Source organism: Equus caballus, chromosome 14, assembly GCF_041296265.1.
Source record: "Equus caballus isolate H_3958 breed thoroughbred chromosome 14, TB-T2T, whole genome shotgun sequence".
Classification (NCBI taxonomy): domain Eukaryota; kingdom Metazoa; phylum Chordata; class Mammalia; order Perissodactyla; family Equidae; genus Equus; species Equus caballus.
In genome coordinates, this window is record NC_091697.1 from 25861609 (window position 1) to 25879770 (window position 18162).

General features: G+C 33.1%; 1 protein-coding gene across 12 annotated transcripts in view; it reads right to left on the minus strand.

Moving 5' to 3' along the window:
- Positions 1 to 18162, minus strand: part of RANBP17 (RAN binding protein 17) — a 335841-nt gene that overhangs the window by 268146 nt on the left and 49533 nt on the right. For 8 of the 12 annotated variants that reach the window (XR_011425471.1, XR_011425470.1, XR_011425469.1 and 5 more), the window contains 8 exons: positions 17824 to 17928; positions 16864 to 16941; positions 16239 to 16404; positions 13154 to 13227; positions 10553 to 10672; positions 8506 to 8652; positions 7740 to 7912; positions 5502 to 5695 (listed from right to left, as the gene is read on the minus strand). Coding sequence is in view for 9 of the 12 variants with exons in the window: in XM_070233917.1 (XP_070090018.1) it covers positions 5502 to 5695; positions 7740 to 7912; positions 8506 to 8652; positions 10553 to 10672; positions 13154 to 13227; positions 16239 to 16404; positions 16864 to 16941; positions 17824 to 17928 (1057 nt within the window). In the remaining 3 variants the exon portion in view is untranslated. The remainder of the gene's footprint in view (positions 1 to 5501; positions 5696 to 7739; positions 7913 to 8505; positions 8653 to 10552; positions 10673 to 13153; positions 13228 to 16238; positions 16405 to 16863; positions 16942 to 17823; positions 17929 to 18162) is intronic. The other 4 variants (XM_023617254.2, XM_070233918.1, XM_070233922.1 and 1 more) reach the window with 1 other exon arrangement.

Consider the following 18162-nt stretch of genomic DNA (forward strand, 5'->3'; position numbering starts at 1 on the left):
AATTCTATCACTCTTTAGGAAGAAATACTAATACTACACGAACTCTTTCAGAAGATAAAGAAGGAAGAGGGAATACTTCTTGACTCATTTTATAAGGCCAGTATTACCCTGTTACCAAAACCAGGCAAAGTCATCACAAGAAAAGAAAACTACAGACAAATATCCTTCACGTACATGAATGTAAAATTACAAAATTTTTGTAAACTGAATCTAAAACTATATAAAGGAACGCTATCTCATAGCCAAGAAGGATTTACCCTGGGAATGCAAAGCTGGTTTAACCAACCAGTGTAATTCACTACACAGTCATCTATTGCTTAATGACAGGGATACATTATGAGAAATGCATCATTAGGCGATTCTGCCATTGTGCGAACATTCTAGAGAGTACTTACACAAACCCTGACAGTATATCCTATTACACACCTAGGCTATATGATACTAATCTTATGGGACCACTGTCATATGTGTGGTCCATCATTGATCAAAACATCATTATATAGTTCATGACTGTATTAGTAAAATAAAAAAGGAAAAAAGGTCATTTGAACAGGTGCAGAAAAAGCATTTTTAAAAAAGTTAATGTCCCATTCATTATAACTAACCAGAGGAATAGAAGCAAACTTCCTCAAATTTATTATGAACATTTGTAAAAAGAGAAAACCCTACAGATAACATCATACTCGATGGTGAAAGGATCAATGCTTTCTATGTACAAACAGAAACAAGGCCAGAAGATCCACTCTTAGCACTTTTTTTCAACATTGTACTAGAGGGTCTTACCAGTGGAATAAGGCAAGAAAAAGAAATAAAAGGCATGAAGACAAGACATAAAACTGTCTTTATTTCCAGATGACACAGTCATATAAAACAATCCTAAAGAATCTACAAAAAAGCTATTAGAACTAATTAAGTAAATTTAGCAAAGTCATAGGACACAAAGACAAAAATTAATTCTGGTTTTACAGAGTAGCAGAGAATAATCATAAAATTTACAGTAGCACCAGAAATATACAGGAATAAATTTAGTGAAAGATTTTTAATACTTGTGCACTGAAAACAATAAAACAGTGCAAAGAAAATTGAAGAATACCTTTATAAGTGGAGCAATATATCATGTCCATGAACTGGAAGCCTCAATATTGTTAAGATGGGCCAAATTGATGTACAGATTGAAGCAATCTCAATCAAAATTCTGGTGACTTTTTTTGGTATAAATTGACAAGTTGGTGCTAAAACTAATACAGAAAGGCAAAAGGCCTAGAACAGACAAAACTATGTTGAGAAAGAACAAGACTGGAGGATTTAGATTACCTGATTTCAAGTGTTATAAAACTACAGAAACTAAGACAGCATCATAATATTGGCAAAAGGATCAACATATAGATCAATGCAGAATAGAGAATAGGTCCAGTAATAGACCCGAGTCTTTTCTGGTCAACTGATTTTTGACAAAGATGTCACAATAATTCAATAGGGGAAAAGGCAGTCTTCTCAGCAAATGGTGCTAGAACAACTTGATAAATGTTTGAGTTGGGGAGGAAGCCTTACCCTTACTTCACACCAGTCATAAAAATTAACCCAAAGTGGATCACAGACCTAAACATAATAGCTAATATTATTAACCTTCTAGAAGAAAACATAGAACATTCTTGTGACCTGGCTTACACAGGATTTAAACACAAAAAGCACAAACCATAAAGAAAAAACTGAAAAGGCAGATCATTAAAATATAAAACTTTTCTTTTTGAAAGACAATTAAGAAGAAAAATCACAGACAAAGAGAAAATATTTGCAAACATATGTGAAAAAGTGATTGTATACAAAACATATAAAACACTCTTACAGTTCCAATAATAAGAACATGTACAAAAGAGCAAACAACCCAATTTAAAAATGGGCAAAACATGTGAACAGACATTTCACAAAAGATATAAAAGTGGCTGAAAAAGCACATCATTAATTATCAGGGAAATGCAAATTATAACCAAAATGAGACACTACTAGACACCAAGCAAAATGGCTAAAGTTAAGAAGACAATATCACATGATCACAAAGATGTGGAGCAAATAAAACTCTCATACATTGTTAATGGGAATGAAAAATGGTACATTTTGTAAAACAGTATAGAAGTACCTTATGATATTAAACATACATTTCTCATATGACCCAGCAATCTATCTTAGGTATTTACCCAAGAGAAACTAAAAGTTAAGTACATAAAGGACTTGTCTGCAAATGTTCACAGCACCATTTTTCATAAGAGCCAAAAACTAGAAGTGTAACTCAAATGTCCATCAACTTGCGAATGGATAAACTATGGTAAAACCATACTATAGAATACAATACAGCAATGAAAAGAAACAAAACGTTAATATACACAATATATTTGAATCTCAAAAACATTATGTTAAACAAATAAAGCCAAACACAAAAGACTACTTATTGTATGATTCCATTTATATAGAAATCTAAAGGAGACAAACCATAGTGACAGAAATCAGTGGTTACAAGGGCCAAGAGTCAGGGAAAGAAATCAAACAGCAGGAGAAAATCATTTAAAGTCAAAGACGTGTTCTCTGTTTTGAATGTTTTGTTATTCATAGTTACATGGCTGTGACTAACTACTAAATTCATCAAACTGTAAGCTCAAAAAAAGAGAGAGAGAAAGAAAGAAAGGAAAAAGATATTTGCAACTCTTATTACAGACAAAGGGCTCATTTTTCTAATACATAAAGAGCTCATAAAAATCAATGAGAAAAGAAAGGCGCGAAAGCCCAATTAAAAAATGAGCAAAGAAAATGAATAGTTCATTTACAGAAAAAGAAGACCGAATAGCTCTTAAATAAATTTAAACCATGCTTAACCTCACTGATATGAGAATGTTAAATTATACTGAGAAATCATTTCTCATCTATAGGATTACTAAGAATTCAAAAGCTTGGTAATACTGTCCTATGAAGACAACATGGAAACACTCTCATAGATTGCTGGTGGACAAGTAAATTGGTATAGTCCTTACAGAGAGTAATTTGGCAATATTTATAAAAAACTATAAATACATTAACCCTTCCACCAAACAGTAATGCCACCTCTGGAAATTAATCTTATAGATATACTCTCGCACATGTAAAATAACATATGTACAAGGTTCATCTGTATAGCATTAGGTTAAGAGCAGAAGATGGCAAACAACTCAAATGACTATTAACAGTGGAGCGAATGGTTAAATAAATTATGATACATTCAAAAACTAAAATATATGCATCTATAAAAATAAGCGTTCTTTATACGCTAATTTGAAAATAGCTGTAAAATACATTGTTAAATGAAAAAAAGCAAGGAGTAGAACAGTCAGTGTGGTATGCCACATTCTATGTAAATAAGGTGAGATGAGAGTTTATATATACATAATTGTTCGTATATGCATACAGAAACTTTGGAAAGAAATGCAAAAGTAGTAAGAATCATTACTCATTAGATAAGACTGGAACAGAACACATTTTAATTTCTTTTTTCTGGACAATGTTAATATATTACCTCTTCAAAAGGATTAGGTGACTTAATTAAAATAAATTTTGATATAAAAATAACTACAAGAACAGACACATTAAAGTGACAAGCAAAGACAAGTTACAAACTTGGAGACAATATTTACAGTTCAAATAACTAAAGGATTACTGTCAAAAATACAGAAAGAGCTCAATCAGTAGGAGAAAGACTAAAAATCCAAATGGTGAGGGAGAAATAAAGAAAAGTCATAAACATATTGGATATCACTGATGATGACACAACTGACAGTCAGTAAACATAAAATAATGCTAACCTTCATTAATAATCATGAGAGTGAAAAGTAAAATACTTATGAGATATTATTACTTCAATGAATCTGGCCACAATTTGTCTAACACTACGAGCTGCTGGTGAGGATCTAGATCAGGGTGGGCAGGATGTACAGCAGTACAATCACTTTGTAAACTGGTTAAACAGTAGATAATGCTACTGAAGCTGACTATGCAATGGATACACATTAACAATCTTTACAGCAGCACTCATTGTATTAGCAAAAAATAGAAAAAATACAAACACTATTGACAAGAAAAATGCATAAATAAATTGTGTTAAATTCAAACCACCACAGAATAGTGGCAGTGCAAATGAAGGAACTATAGCTGCAGCATCAATATGAACTCTCATATACGCAATACTGAGAAATAATAATAAAGCAAGTTGTAGAAGAATAAACACAGTTTAATTCCATTTGTATAAAGTTCAGAAATATGCAAAACCATGCGTTATTTTCAGAATACACATACATGCAGTAAAACTATGAAGGAAAGGCATCAGATGATAAACACAAAATTCAAGATTGCAAGTTTTTTCTACTAGTACGAAGGAGGATAGATTTGGACAGGGGAACAAAGGGAGCAGCAAGGATACTGGTATTGGCCTATTTTTTAAGCTATGTGATGGTGTTTGTTACTGCTAGTCATCATGTCTTAATATATATAAATATCCTTTTGTATGTATTTGATATTTAATAATTTTCAAAACTCTACTAAAAGAACTCAATCATGAAAATAGTAAATGCTGAAAAAAAGTTAGTTCTCCCCAATTTAATTTATAAATAATGAGATCTTAATAACACACATTGTGTGACTTAAAACAAAAACAAAATACAGATAGGTAATGAATAAAAGGTATTTTAAGATGAAGTTATATAACTGTAAAGGATAATCTTTTAAAGAATTTTTTTAAAAAGAGTTTAGATGGGAAATCACTGAAAGTAAGTTTGACTATCATTCTTTACCACTCACTTTCTAAAACAAGATAAAAGAAACAAATATGAAAGAAAAAAAAACATGCTGGAACTATAATCAAAGCCTCCTATTAGAAATGTATAAAACCAGTTCCACTCTCATAATTTATCTCATTAAAAAAATAAGAAAAACATATTTACTTATTTTCATTCCCTGCTATTTTCCTTAAAAGGACTGTAACGGACATACAGAAATAAACAGATCCTCCTTCAATAAAGGATTAAAGAAAAACAATGAGAAAACTGAGGAATTAAAATATAATAAAATAAAGCCACGGTGAAGGCTAATACACAAATGCAAAACTATGATGAGGTCTTATGTAATTTTTTACTTGCTAAATTGGGTGCTGAATTTGCAGTCAGCTACAGCAAAAAAAGAAACATGATTTGTTAAAAGATAGCTATAATTTAATAAACTCTACTCAAAGATCATTATCAGCTTTTTTTAAAAGTGATTCCAAAGAAAAATATTTCCTATAATCTTATAAAGGAGAACTGAAAATTAACTATCAAATCACCAAAATAACCAGAAGGTTAATAAAATTAATGGTTTATTAGGAGACCAGGAATTGGGGGAAATATATAAAAATAATTTGCAGTAAAATTATTGAATAAAGTGATTAATGAAGCTACTTAAAATTCAACATAATACCCTATAATAGTCACATAAAACTTACTGACCTTCCTGAATTGCCATGTCCACAGTCATCCCAGAAGCTGAATGCAGAAGCTTTTGATAATTCTGTGCATTTTGGTCAAACAACTGTACAAGCAGAGTGCATGTCTTTTCATATTCACATCTGCTGACAGTGCACAACTGCTCCAACTGCTGAAACACAGTAGCTGGATCATCCAGTGGATCGTCTAAATTATCTCTGCAAATATACAAGAACAAGTTTGTAGACAACATTAGAATGTGATGTACTTTTATTCACCACAAATAAACTTTATATATGTCAAATAAAAATTTCACCAAGCATAAATAAATAAAAGACAAAGAGATAGGAAGATAAGAAATAAAAGGTCTATATTTGAAGACAACATAATTACATAAATAAAAAATACAAAAGACTACTAGTACTAACAGGTAAGTTTACCAAGGTCCTTCTATAGAAAAGGGTCAATATACAAAATTCACAGTATTACTATGCATTAGTAATGAACAACTGGAAGTTGAAATTTAAAAAACCGCATCTTCCAAAGGCATCAGAAACATAAAATATTAATTAAATCTAATTAAACATATGTGAGATCTGAAGACTCAATACTATAAAACACTGATGAAAGAAATCACAGAAGAGCTAAATAAATTAAAAGATAAACATGCTGATTGCCTGAAAGACTTGATAATGCTGAGATGTCGATTCTTCCTCCAAATGAATCTACAAATTCAATGCAATCTCAGTCAAAATCCCAAAAGGAATTTCTTTGTAGATACTAACAAGATGATTCTAAAATTCATATGGAAAAGCAAAAGAAGTAAAAGAGCCTAGACAATTCTGAAAGGGGAAAACCAAGGTAGATGACTCACACTACCTGATTTCAAAGCTTATTATAAGGCTACAGTACTCAAAACAGGGTATTGGCAGAAGGAGAAATAAATAGATTAATGAGAATAGGGTCCGGAAATAGAATCAGATGTATGTGCTAATCAATTTTTGAAAACAGTGTAAAGGCAATTCAATCAAAAGAGAATAGTCTTTTCCACAAACGTTGTGTTGGGATAATTGGTCACCCATATGCAAAAAAAAAAAAAAAAAGAATCTCAAGCCTTACCTCATATCATATACAAAAATTAACTCAAAATGAATCATAGACCTAAACATAAATTCCAAAACTATAAAACTTCTAGAAGAAAAAATAAAGGATAAATTGAACTTCATCAAATTTTAAAACTGCTTATTGAAAGACTCTGTTAAGGAAATGAAAGGGAAAGCTATGGACTGGAAGAAAATATCTGCAAAACATGTATGATAAAAGACTTGTAATCAGAAAATACAGACCTCTCAAATCTCAATAACAAAATAGCCCAATAAAAAAACCGCAACAGATTTGACAGGCATTTTGCCAGAGAATACATACAAATAGCAAAGAAGCACATGAAAAGATGTCCAACATTATCAGACATTAAAGGAATGCAAATTTAAAATAATGAAATACCCATAATGCACCTATTAGAATAACTAAAATTTTAAAAAACTGACAGTATCAAGTGCTGGTGAGGATGCAGAGCAACCGGATCTTTCATCAATTGATGGTGAGAACACAAAATGACACAGCTCCTTTGGAAAATAGTTTGGCAGTTTCTTATAAGGTAGAACATACACTTATCATGCAACGCAGGAATCTCACATCTAAGTATTTACGCAAGAGAAATAAAAACTTATGTTGATACAAAAATTTGTACAGAAACGTTTATAGCTGTTTTATTCCTAATTCACAAAAATGGAAACAACTCAAATGTCCAATCCAAATGTGAAAGGATAAACAAACTGTGATATATCTACAAAGTGGAATACTATTCAACAATAAAAAGGAAAGAACTACAGACGCAACATGGCAGAATCTCAAATGTATTAAGCTGAGAGAAAGAAGCCAGATTAAAAAACTACATACTCCATGATTTCATTTATAAAGCATTCTGGAAAAGGCAAAAACTACAGGGAAACAAACAGATCAGTAATTGCCAAAGGCTAGGGAAAGGGCTGACTACAAAAGGACCTAAAAAAACTTTTTTGGGGTGATGGAACTATCTGTATCTTGATTACGATGGTAGTTATACAACTGTATGCACTTGTCAGAACTCAGAACTGTATACTAAAAAGGGTGAATTTTACAGTATGTGAACTATATCTCAATTTTTAAAAACTCCAAGATGCAAAAGATGAATATACAATAGAAAAATTCAGTTTTCAATACCTCACAACTATGGCAACAGATTCCAACCGAGAAGTGATAAAGGCCTTCGTGATTTCTGGCGCATAAGTGTCTAATAAGTGGGGTTCAGTTGATTTCACAAAAGGAACTGATGCTACCATCCTTTGCCACAGAGTTAATAAGTAATGAACACTGTTGGGAGCAAATTCCCAATGCTACAAAGAAATAAAGAAAATGTTATTAAAAATGACATTATTTCTTCCTAGAATAAGAATTACAGAGGTAAAATTACTAAACATAGATTTTAAAATTAACTTTTGTTCTGATTATATAACCAGTGAACATTTAACATAGCACAATTTGTAAATGCAAAACAGTCTAAGAAGAAACCAACAATCCCTTATTATTCTACCACCCAAGAATGATCGCTGTTAAAATTTTAGTGTACTTCCTTCTAATCTTTGCATGAATATTTTTTCAGAGTTGATATCATGTAGAAATTACAGTTTTAAAACTCCCTTAAACTTATAAAAAGAATTTCTCCAAAAAACAATCTGTAAAAACTTTTTTATTTCTTCACATACATTTTACTATAATTATCAATTCATTCTTCAATTATTAGATATTCAGATGGCCTCTAAATTTATTATTATAAATGTTATAACAAACTTTTTTACCTAAAACCTTGCAATGAACATTTTTAGCAAAGTACTCTCAGACGTTAAAAAAAAATCCCCACCAAATTTTACCAAGAAATTATTTTAAAACTATCTACAGTTTAATATCAATTGTATATTTTTTTATTTACCTGAAGGCTAGTAACGGTAAAATTAGCAATCAATCTGATAACTTCAGGATACTCCTTCACCATAACTAATTCTCCCAGCTGATAATTTGTCTTTAAACGAGCCAAAAATCGACAAAATTCATGGTAATTACCTGGATCAGACAAACCCTAAATTATGAGACAAAAAGAAAGACTTTTAAAAAATACTTAGAAACAAACCAAGCTAACGAGCTATTATACGATCAATTAAATTCTAAAACTATTTTATGAAGTCTCCCAGTTGTCGCAGGTACTTATGGTACTTTGTGTTAACTGGGTAGATATCAATGAAAGAAAACAAATGATTCCTACTGGAATGAACATTGTCATCAATGACTACTAATGAGGAATCCAAAATAGAAGCTTTGCAGGAAGCTTTGCACCATGACGACTAAATTATGTTTGGAAACCCATTATATTACACAAAAAAAACCTGCATGAATATGAGGGTGTGTGTGTGTGTGTGTGTATTGCGGCTTAAACAGAAGTCAACAGCAGATCTGAAAAATAAGAATGAGCTCTGGAAACTCTAGAAAAGAGCAATACCAAGTGGAGTTAAGTTAAATGCTATATGTGCACACACAAATAACAGAAATTTCTTTTAATTCAACAAATATTTATTGAATACCTACAGGCACTGTGCCCTCAAGCAACTCCCTGTCAGTAAGTGGAGAGTCATTCAAATAAATTACTGCAATTTAGGGCAGAAAGTTTAACAAAAGTACTACAAGATACAGAGGTAACTTTTGGGGAGGAGGAAGGTTAAAAGGGAAGATCAAGAAAGGTGCTCCTGTTGTCTCTGAGCTCCTGGAAGACAGGGTACATGTGTTATTATCTTTATAGTTTGAGCTTTTTGCACTGTAGCTGGCATGAAACAATTCAAAAAGTATTTGTTTAATGCTGAAAGAGTTTCTAAGAAATTTCACACATAAGAGCTCCATGAGAGAATATAAAAGTGTCTAGTTATTAAGGACAAATTACAAAAAGATATTTTGTACTTATAGGTGTTTAATACACATTTGTAATTCTAAAATAATATAATATTCAAACTAACTTTTACAATCATGAAACATCAACATGAGGATGTTGGAAATCAATTGAGAGAATTATCTCATATTAGCATATCTTCCACGTGTTGACTAATGATAGTGAGTTAAATGACTAAAAATTTCAAAACATATTGGTAAAATCCCATTTAGGAGCAAAACACACAAATTTCAGCTACACTAACGTTGAAAAGATAAACTAAATGCACAACACATAAAATACTCCTGAGAATAACCTGCAAAAACAACTGACCGTCACAGAATAAGCACATTTTCTTCATGTACAGATATTATACACCCCCTCAAAAGTGACTGATAACCAAGAGACTCAGATAAACCTCCTTAAATCATCATTTAACCTTTTAAAATCTGTGCCCTCATTAGAGATTTTTAAAACTAAAAACAAAATAAAAAGTGAAACAAAAAATTTTACTTAGGCCCCTGAAATTACTAATTAATAATGGCTTTGCAGTTCTCTGAAATGAATACTACCACTGAAGCTTCGCAGCTAATGTAGAGAGTAGATTTTAAAATCTACAAAGTCTTGTTTGTCCACAAGAGGGCAAAAAGACATTATTCCATAATTTAAAGCCACTTACTCCAATATCAACACTCAGGTTTATACTAAGTCTTCTGGTTCAGGAGATATAACTCTAAATTAATTACTAAGTAATTGCAGAAGAGGAAGCAAAGAGATGCGGCACAATGGTAAAAGCCAGCAGCACAATAAGATATAGAACCTCTATGCGTATTCACTTCAGAGAGTGGAAAAAATAAAACAGGAAGAGCACAGAAGCCTGTCAGGAAAACATCCATTTTCAAAAACTACCTATTTCTACTACACATGAGATCTAAAGAAGATGAATATGATACTTCATATTTTCTTCCAGAACTACAGTAAAGTCATCAGTTTATTTTGTACCTTTCAGCAGAAAAACTGTATTTCCATATGTGAAGTATTAATTAAATCATTTCATAAATACCTGAGGGTTTTCAAGTATCCTTTTTACTCCCTTAATTAAATTACCAAGGTACTTGGCACGTTCAGGACTGCTAAATAAGGACCTTCTTGTAGAAGCAAATTGAACTAAACATGAAAGTGCCTAAAAATAGGAACAACAAAATTCATTTCAATTTTAAAAGTCGTTATGACCACCTGAAAAGAACATTTTCTTTACATAAAACATATTGTTTAATTCTAATAATAAAAAAGCATTGTAGAATACAAAAATAATGAAAGCTAAACATCATCAATCACCAACACCACCCACAACCCTTCAAGCCCACCACTAAAATTCCTATTTGTGTGTATTCTCCTCTAATATTTTTTCATATATTAAATATGCCAGAGCGGAGCCTGAACGTGGATATACTCAAAAGGCTCTCAATTGCTTCCAATGCCCAGTTCTGTTTGTGAACCAATGAACCAGGGTCTACAAAAAGAAAATATGGTTTTGTGGTAGACTATGTTTGGGAAATACCACACACATTACGCACTGTGGTATCCTGCAAGTGGGAAAAAAAAAATCCTGTAATTTTACTTAATCCCACATGTCCCAAATTTATTTGGTGAGAGAACATCTTACCCATGCCATTCATTAATATCTTGAGAAATGATTTGGAAAATGCTGCTGGAAGAGTTAGATATTCTATAAAAACTCCTACAGAGTATCTGTGGTGTGCTTATCTTCCTAAAGTTAATACTCTACCAGATAATTTCACTCCTCAGGTTCTTAATTCTACTACTGATACCCTTTGAAGTCTGTTTGATGATTAAGTGAGAGGCCCAAAATCGGCAACTTTCAGGCCAAACTGGTCCACATATGTTTTGTTTTTGTCCACATATGTTTGCTTATCCATTTTTTTAAAAAAATTAGAATTAGATGTCAACAGTTAAATATTTCAATTAGGAGATTTCACACAAAATGTCTAGCTCTCTTGGCAAGGGTGAGAATAGGGACAAAAATCAGAGGATGGCCTTTTTGATGTTCTCCAGTTTGCCACAGTCCTTAAAAAAAACAAAAACAAAAAGTCAAAAACAAAAGAAACTCCTTAGGCAATTCTGATGTGTAGAAGGTTTGGAATCACTAGTTTTTTAAAAATATGCAGGGTTTTGGGGCCAAAAACACCTGGATTTGAATCTCAGCTCCAATATTTAGTTTGCCGCCCTGGAGAAAGACACTTAAGCCAGTCTGGGTCTGTCTCCTTGTCTAAATAGTAAGGGATAATAATACTTACCTGGCAGGGCCACTTTGAGGATGAAGTGAGATAAGCACCAGATAACAGGGCATGCACAATAAATGTTAGTTACTTTCTCTTAAAGCAGTTGTTTTCCACTTGATTTTTTAAGTATTGGTAGCTTGTTTTATCTCAAAACATAATTGTACATGAAACTGTGATTTTTAAACAACTGAAAACAAGACTATTCTGGTTAAAAGACAGAAGGCTGAAGCTCTGTGGCGCACCACCTGGAAACATGAGTGTCCTGTGAAATCCAGTTTAAAAACTATCACTTTAGGGGCTGGCCCCGTGGCCAAGTGGTTAAGTTCGCGCGCTCCGCTGCAGGCGACCCAGTGTTTCGTTAGTTCGAATCCTGGGCGCGGACATGGCACTGCTCATCAAACCACGCTGAGGCAGCGTCCCACATGCCACAACTAGAAGAACCCACAACGAAGAATACACAACTATGTACCGGGGGGCTTTGGGGAGAAAAAGGAAAGAATAAAATCTTTAAAAAAAAAAAAAAAAAACTATCACTTTAAAACCGTAGATTCAAGAGCAGACAACATGTTTCTTTAAAAAAAAAAAAAAAAAAGGAGTACGTGAATCTGTTCTTCCCTTCTAGGCAGTAACATATCTAAACAAACATACCACTGATATGTACTTTAAATCTGGAACATCTTTTTTTAGGAAATGGAACTATTAGAATTCCCCAACTTTACTTCTACAAGCTTAGATATTAAACTGACTTTTTTTTTTCCAATCTTGCCTGGTCTCTGTTTTAGATTTCACAAAGATGGGGTCTGTAGTCTCAAAGTTCTATATAACCAAAGATTTTCAAGAATTTTTACAGCACACAATAGAATTTGATTCAAAAAACAAATGAATAACTAGAGCGATGAGCACAAAATCAAGTGAGCAGATCCCCTGTCCTTCTCATTCAGAGATATCTGATGCGGGCTGCCTGGCAAGCCCAAAACATGAAGCCAAGCAGGGCTGATAAAGAGTGAGAGAGGGTAAGAGTAGGGAAGGTACAGGTAAGCTGGACTACAACTACTTGGCTGAGGCCCAGAAGAAGGGATGGGGACTAAGTAGGGAGGAATATATACTTAGAGGTTGATCTGTGCTCTGGGCAGGAGCTAAACCAACAGTTACTGGTTCTGGGCTCATCCATGAAATGGAATACACAACTATAAACAGAATCTGACAAATAGCTTAAGCAATATAAATCCCAGAAGATGGAAGAATTTCTTGTGAGAGGTAAATCCAATCAAGAACATAAAATTTTTTAAAGTAAATATCTATCACCCTTAGATAAAGATCACAGATACATTTTAATGAAATAATGAATGATTTTTACTTACTAACTGAGATAGTAGTGGTGGAAGTGAATGATACAAATTGAAGAAAAGATCCAACGTTTCTGGTTCCAGGAAAACTGGAAAAAAAAATATTTTCTAATACCATTACTTTCAATTCAGTGATCTTAACATGTTAGTAACACATTATCACACAAACCAAGAACTCCAAGACCTCTGCATGTGGCCACTCTTTCCAATTAGGCTTAATTCTTCTTTAATTCCTAGCTATTTTCCTTTGAAAGGTGAAACAATACAGAGATAGAGATTAATTAGCTAGGATGGTCCTTATTTCTATGTAGTATCTACAGTTCTTAGGGGGAGAATCTTCCTACTATTTTCATTTGTATTAAAGTAATGTAAATGTTAAAAAATCCAAAGAGTACCAAAAAGTAAACAGTACTGAAAAGTGTATAATAAAAAACAGCTGTACCCTACCCATTTCCAACTACCTTTCAACCCCTAGCTGTATTTACATACAAGCTTCCAAATAACATGCTATATTACTATTTCTTTCTTTCTTTGTTTTACTTTAAGACATCAAATGAATTCCCGTTACAGTATGTGAGGTTTTAGCTGTCTAATCACGCACCCCGCCATTCACTCAACCATCCGTCTTCTCTCAAAAATCCACCCACTACTGTAAAAATTTGGGATTAAATCAACTCTAAGTGTTTACACTTATTATGACTATGTAAATAATGTTAACAGCTGAGCCAAGGAGCACACTATAATTATATCACATTTCTAATACTCTCTGGATTTAATCATAGCATCTTTCTGTGCATAGTTGTATATGTATCTGTTAATAATTCTTTTCAAATGCTCTGATGGATTTGTAAAATGTTCTTCAACCATTTTTCACATGATCAATAGCATCAAATAACCTATCACCTCCATTTTCCCACCCCTACACCTCCCAGAGCCTTCAACTTGGACTGGTTGTTCCTAAATTTGGTATATAATTATCTCCCTTTTATATCCATTCATTGTCATCTTGTGTTGAAGCTCCATTTTCCCAAACCCTGTATCTTCCACATTTTCTTGGCTTGCCTATCAAGTAGCTTCCTGAGAACAAGCACATAAGGGATAAATTTCAGGAAGATTCGCATGTCTGAAAACATCTTAATTCTCTCTTATACTTGATAATTTCAGTCTAGTTTGAAAATAACTTTCCCTCAGAAATCTAAAGATATCACTTCATTGTCTTCTAGCTTCCAGTGCTGCTGTTGAGAAGCCTAATAACATTCTTGATCCCAATCCTTTGCAGATGACTTACTTTTTCTTTCTGGTAGATTTTAGGATCTTCTCTTTATCCTTGTCATTCTGAAATGTCATGATTATGAAGCTAAGTGTATATTTTTTTTTTCATTTATTATGCTGGGTGCGTGATGGGACCTTTCAATATGAAAATTTATGTCTCAGCACTGAGAACTTTTTTGGCATTATTTGTTTACATATGTCTGTTTTTTCTGTCCTCTTTCTCAAATCCACCCACTAATAGTCAGATGTCAGACTTCCTAGTTTCATGCTCTAACATTCTTCTATTTTTTTCTCCTATCAAATCTCTCCCTGCTTTTTTGTTCTACTTTCTGGGATATTTCCTTAACTTATCTTCCAACTCTTTTCTTGAATGTTTTATTTTGGCAACTGTCTTTTCTATTTGGAACACTGTCTGAACTTTCCTTTTTAAAACAATATCCTATTCTTGTTTCAGGGATGTATTACCTTTTCTTATTTCTCTGACCATATTAATTATATCTTTGTGAAGCTTCTACTTTTCACTTTGTCTCTGTTTCTACCAACTCGTCCCCATTTTTGGGGGAAAGGGGGTGAGGAAGATTGGCCCTGAATCAACATCTCTTGCCAATCTTCCTCTTTTTGCTTGAAGAAGATTGTCACTGAGCTAACACCTGTGTCAATCTTCCTCCATTTTATGTGGATGCCACCAGTGTGGCCCAACAAATCAGTGCTAGGTCCATGCCCAGGATCCGAACCTGTGAACCCCAGGCCACCAAAGTGGAGTGCACAAACTTAACCACTACACCACCAGACTGGCCCCATAACTCTTCCCTTTTTTAAAAACTTTTTGAGGTATTTACAGATTCATAAGCAGTTGCAAGAAATAATACAGGGAGACTCCACATATCCTTTACTCAGTTTTCCCCTAATGGTAAGTTCTTGCAAAACTACAGAACAATATCACAATCAGGAAACCACATTGATACAATCCACCAATCTTATTTAGATGTCTGAGTTTTACATGTACTCGTGTGTGTGTGTACTTAGTCTGTGCAATTTTTATTACATGTGTTGGTTGATGTATTCATTACCACAGTCAAGATACTAAGTCTCTTTTAATTGTTTGTTTTAGTCTCTGACTTCCATGTTAGAAGTTTTCACAAAATTAATGGTGTTTCTCTACTATATCTGACATCCCTGAATGTGAAACCTCTCCAGATTAATTTCTCAAGGAAAAAAGCTCTGGTCTTAGGAAGTGAAATGGAAGTGCACACAGGAAGAAAGGAGAAAAGGCAGTCACCACACTGCAAAGGTGGTAGAAAAGATCCCGGGGAATCTATGCAGAATATGGGCTTTTTACTAGGCCCTTTCAGCTCCATGCCCCACCCTTGACTTCAGGAATACCCTACTGCCATCATCTTCCTGGGACGTGTGAGAGCAAATCAGCTTGCTTTTTCTTGGTATTCCTTTCTATAGGAAATTAAGTTGCAATTCTGCTCTGCTGAATCAATTACTCTATTTCATTCTCTTTATAACTTTGCATCCTCTCGCACTCTGTTTATCTGAAAGTTTCAAAACAGAACTCTTCACTTTCCCTCACAAACCTGTTTTCCTCCTAAAGTAGAGCTGTCTTTTCTTTTTCCCAAAATCAAAATACTGAAGTTACTTTGATATGAACTGAGGAAAACAGATTTCAATATTGGGTAGCAGCAGCTACTATGGGTTACAAATCCATTTGAACTTTTTGATTGCCTAGCAAAAAAGAGAGATAACTGCACATGAAACAATTATATTGCTTAATTCTATGTCCTTTATGCTAACCATGATTCACACTAAACTTTTTTCTTACTTGTTCTCCAGGTTGCTGGAATCTGCACTGTACAAAGATCATCTGCAGATTCATCTGCTGAACTGCCAATGAAGTCAAAGTTAAGGCAGTTGAGAACAAGTTTCAAGACCTGCATTACTAGATTTTGTTGATCTTGATCCTGAAGATTTAAAGGTTTGGCCAACATCTGAAAAAAGTTCAAAGTCAAATAAAACATTATAAAATATGTCAATAAGAAAATTTTTTACTTCAATAATTTAAATAATTCTTCAATGCCAAGTTAAAATTAGAAAAAAAAAAGTTTGCAAAGTTATGCTGCATATATTAGAAAAAGTTATAAAATCACTATCAACAAAAATCTACAACAGACTATTTTCAAATTTAATTTTGTAAAATGGGAATAAAAAGTTTCATACTTAACTGCAAATCGTAGGTCACCTTCAAAAGTTGTAAGAGTAACTTTAGGATAAATACTTTACACAACACAAATGCACAAATTCATGGGATTCATTTAGTTCAAAGGTTGCTTGGAACAAGCTAAAAATATAATATTCTTTAAGAAAAAGTGGGGGAACTTCATGCATAAATTATCTATATTTAGTTAACAAAGGTTCCCAAAGCTGTTTAAATGTGGGAGGACACTCACAAGCTTCTGGAGAACAATCCTGACCTCCCAAAACGTCCATTCTGACAACCAGAACAGATTATATCTCCTAGAGATACACTGTGAAATATTTGTGGAGAAAATGATATGAAGTTTAAGATTCTGCTTAAAGAATAACACAAAAAGAAAGTGGTTAGGTAAGGGTAAAGATGAAACAAGACTCGTCATGAGTTGTTACTGCCTAACTGGTTGATGGGTCCAAGTAAGTTCATTATACTATTCCATCTTCTTTTGTATACATTAAAATTTTCCATACTAAAAGAAAAATTTTAAAATAATAGAAGGTCTTTCAGTCTGTCCTAGTGTAGTAGTTATCATGTTACTATAACACAGAACTGAAATAAGTTTCTACTAGTGATTAGTAGAACACACTTTGGGAAATGCTATACTACACCAATTAAAAGCTTAAGCAGCATGATGGAGTCCCTGTATTGCAAAAGAACACAATATAATTATAAACTGTACTATCCCTAATGTTCAATAGGGCACTAAGTAGCAAATGGGGAAATGTTATTTCCCAAAGATATTATTAAAATCAACCATCTTGGCTCAACTATGAATAGACATGGATAGTTGATGAATTAGGAAAACTTAGTCATTTTGTTGTTCATCCCCATCCCATTAAAATATGGGCAGGGCAATAAAGAAACTAAACCTCAACTAGCTTCAGCAACAAATAATCTACCGTAGGAAGACGATGAAACTACTACCTAAAGCAAGTTACCAAATTCCCTTAGGATTTTATTATATCCCTAGTAAGTAAAAGTGAATTTTTTGGAAACTCCTACAGATGTGTGCAAATCTACTGTACTTAAATTAAGACAGTCCACAATAACTATTCAAAAGGCAGAATGGGAGTGGTGGGGATTCATTTGAAATTCTTTTGAAATTTAAAATGTCCTAAATATTCTAACTAGGATACTGAATTATTAAATAACTTACCTCTTTTAGAAGAGAGCATGCTAGCACTAAAATATCTTTGAGAGAAGTGTCGCGAAATGAGGTAGCTATCTTCCTGTGTTTTGCTGAAGGTCTAGAATAATCAACCTAAAAAGATCAAGATGAATTTATTTAACCAGACATACCAAATAGCAAAGCAAAAATTTACCAGGTAAGAAAAGGAATTGAAATAATGATTAAAGAATCATAAAGTATAGAGCTAAAAGAGCTTTTAAAACTCTACTGGGATATGAGCCTTGCTTAAGGGTTACTTAAAGAGTTAACGGCAAAGCCATGGTTAGAACCTAAGTTTCTGGACTGTTCCAATTCAGGGCTCTTTCT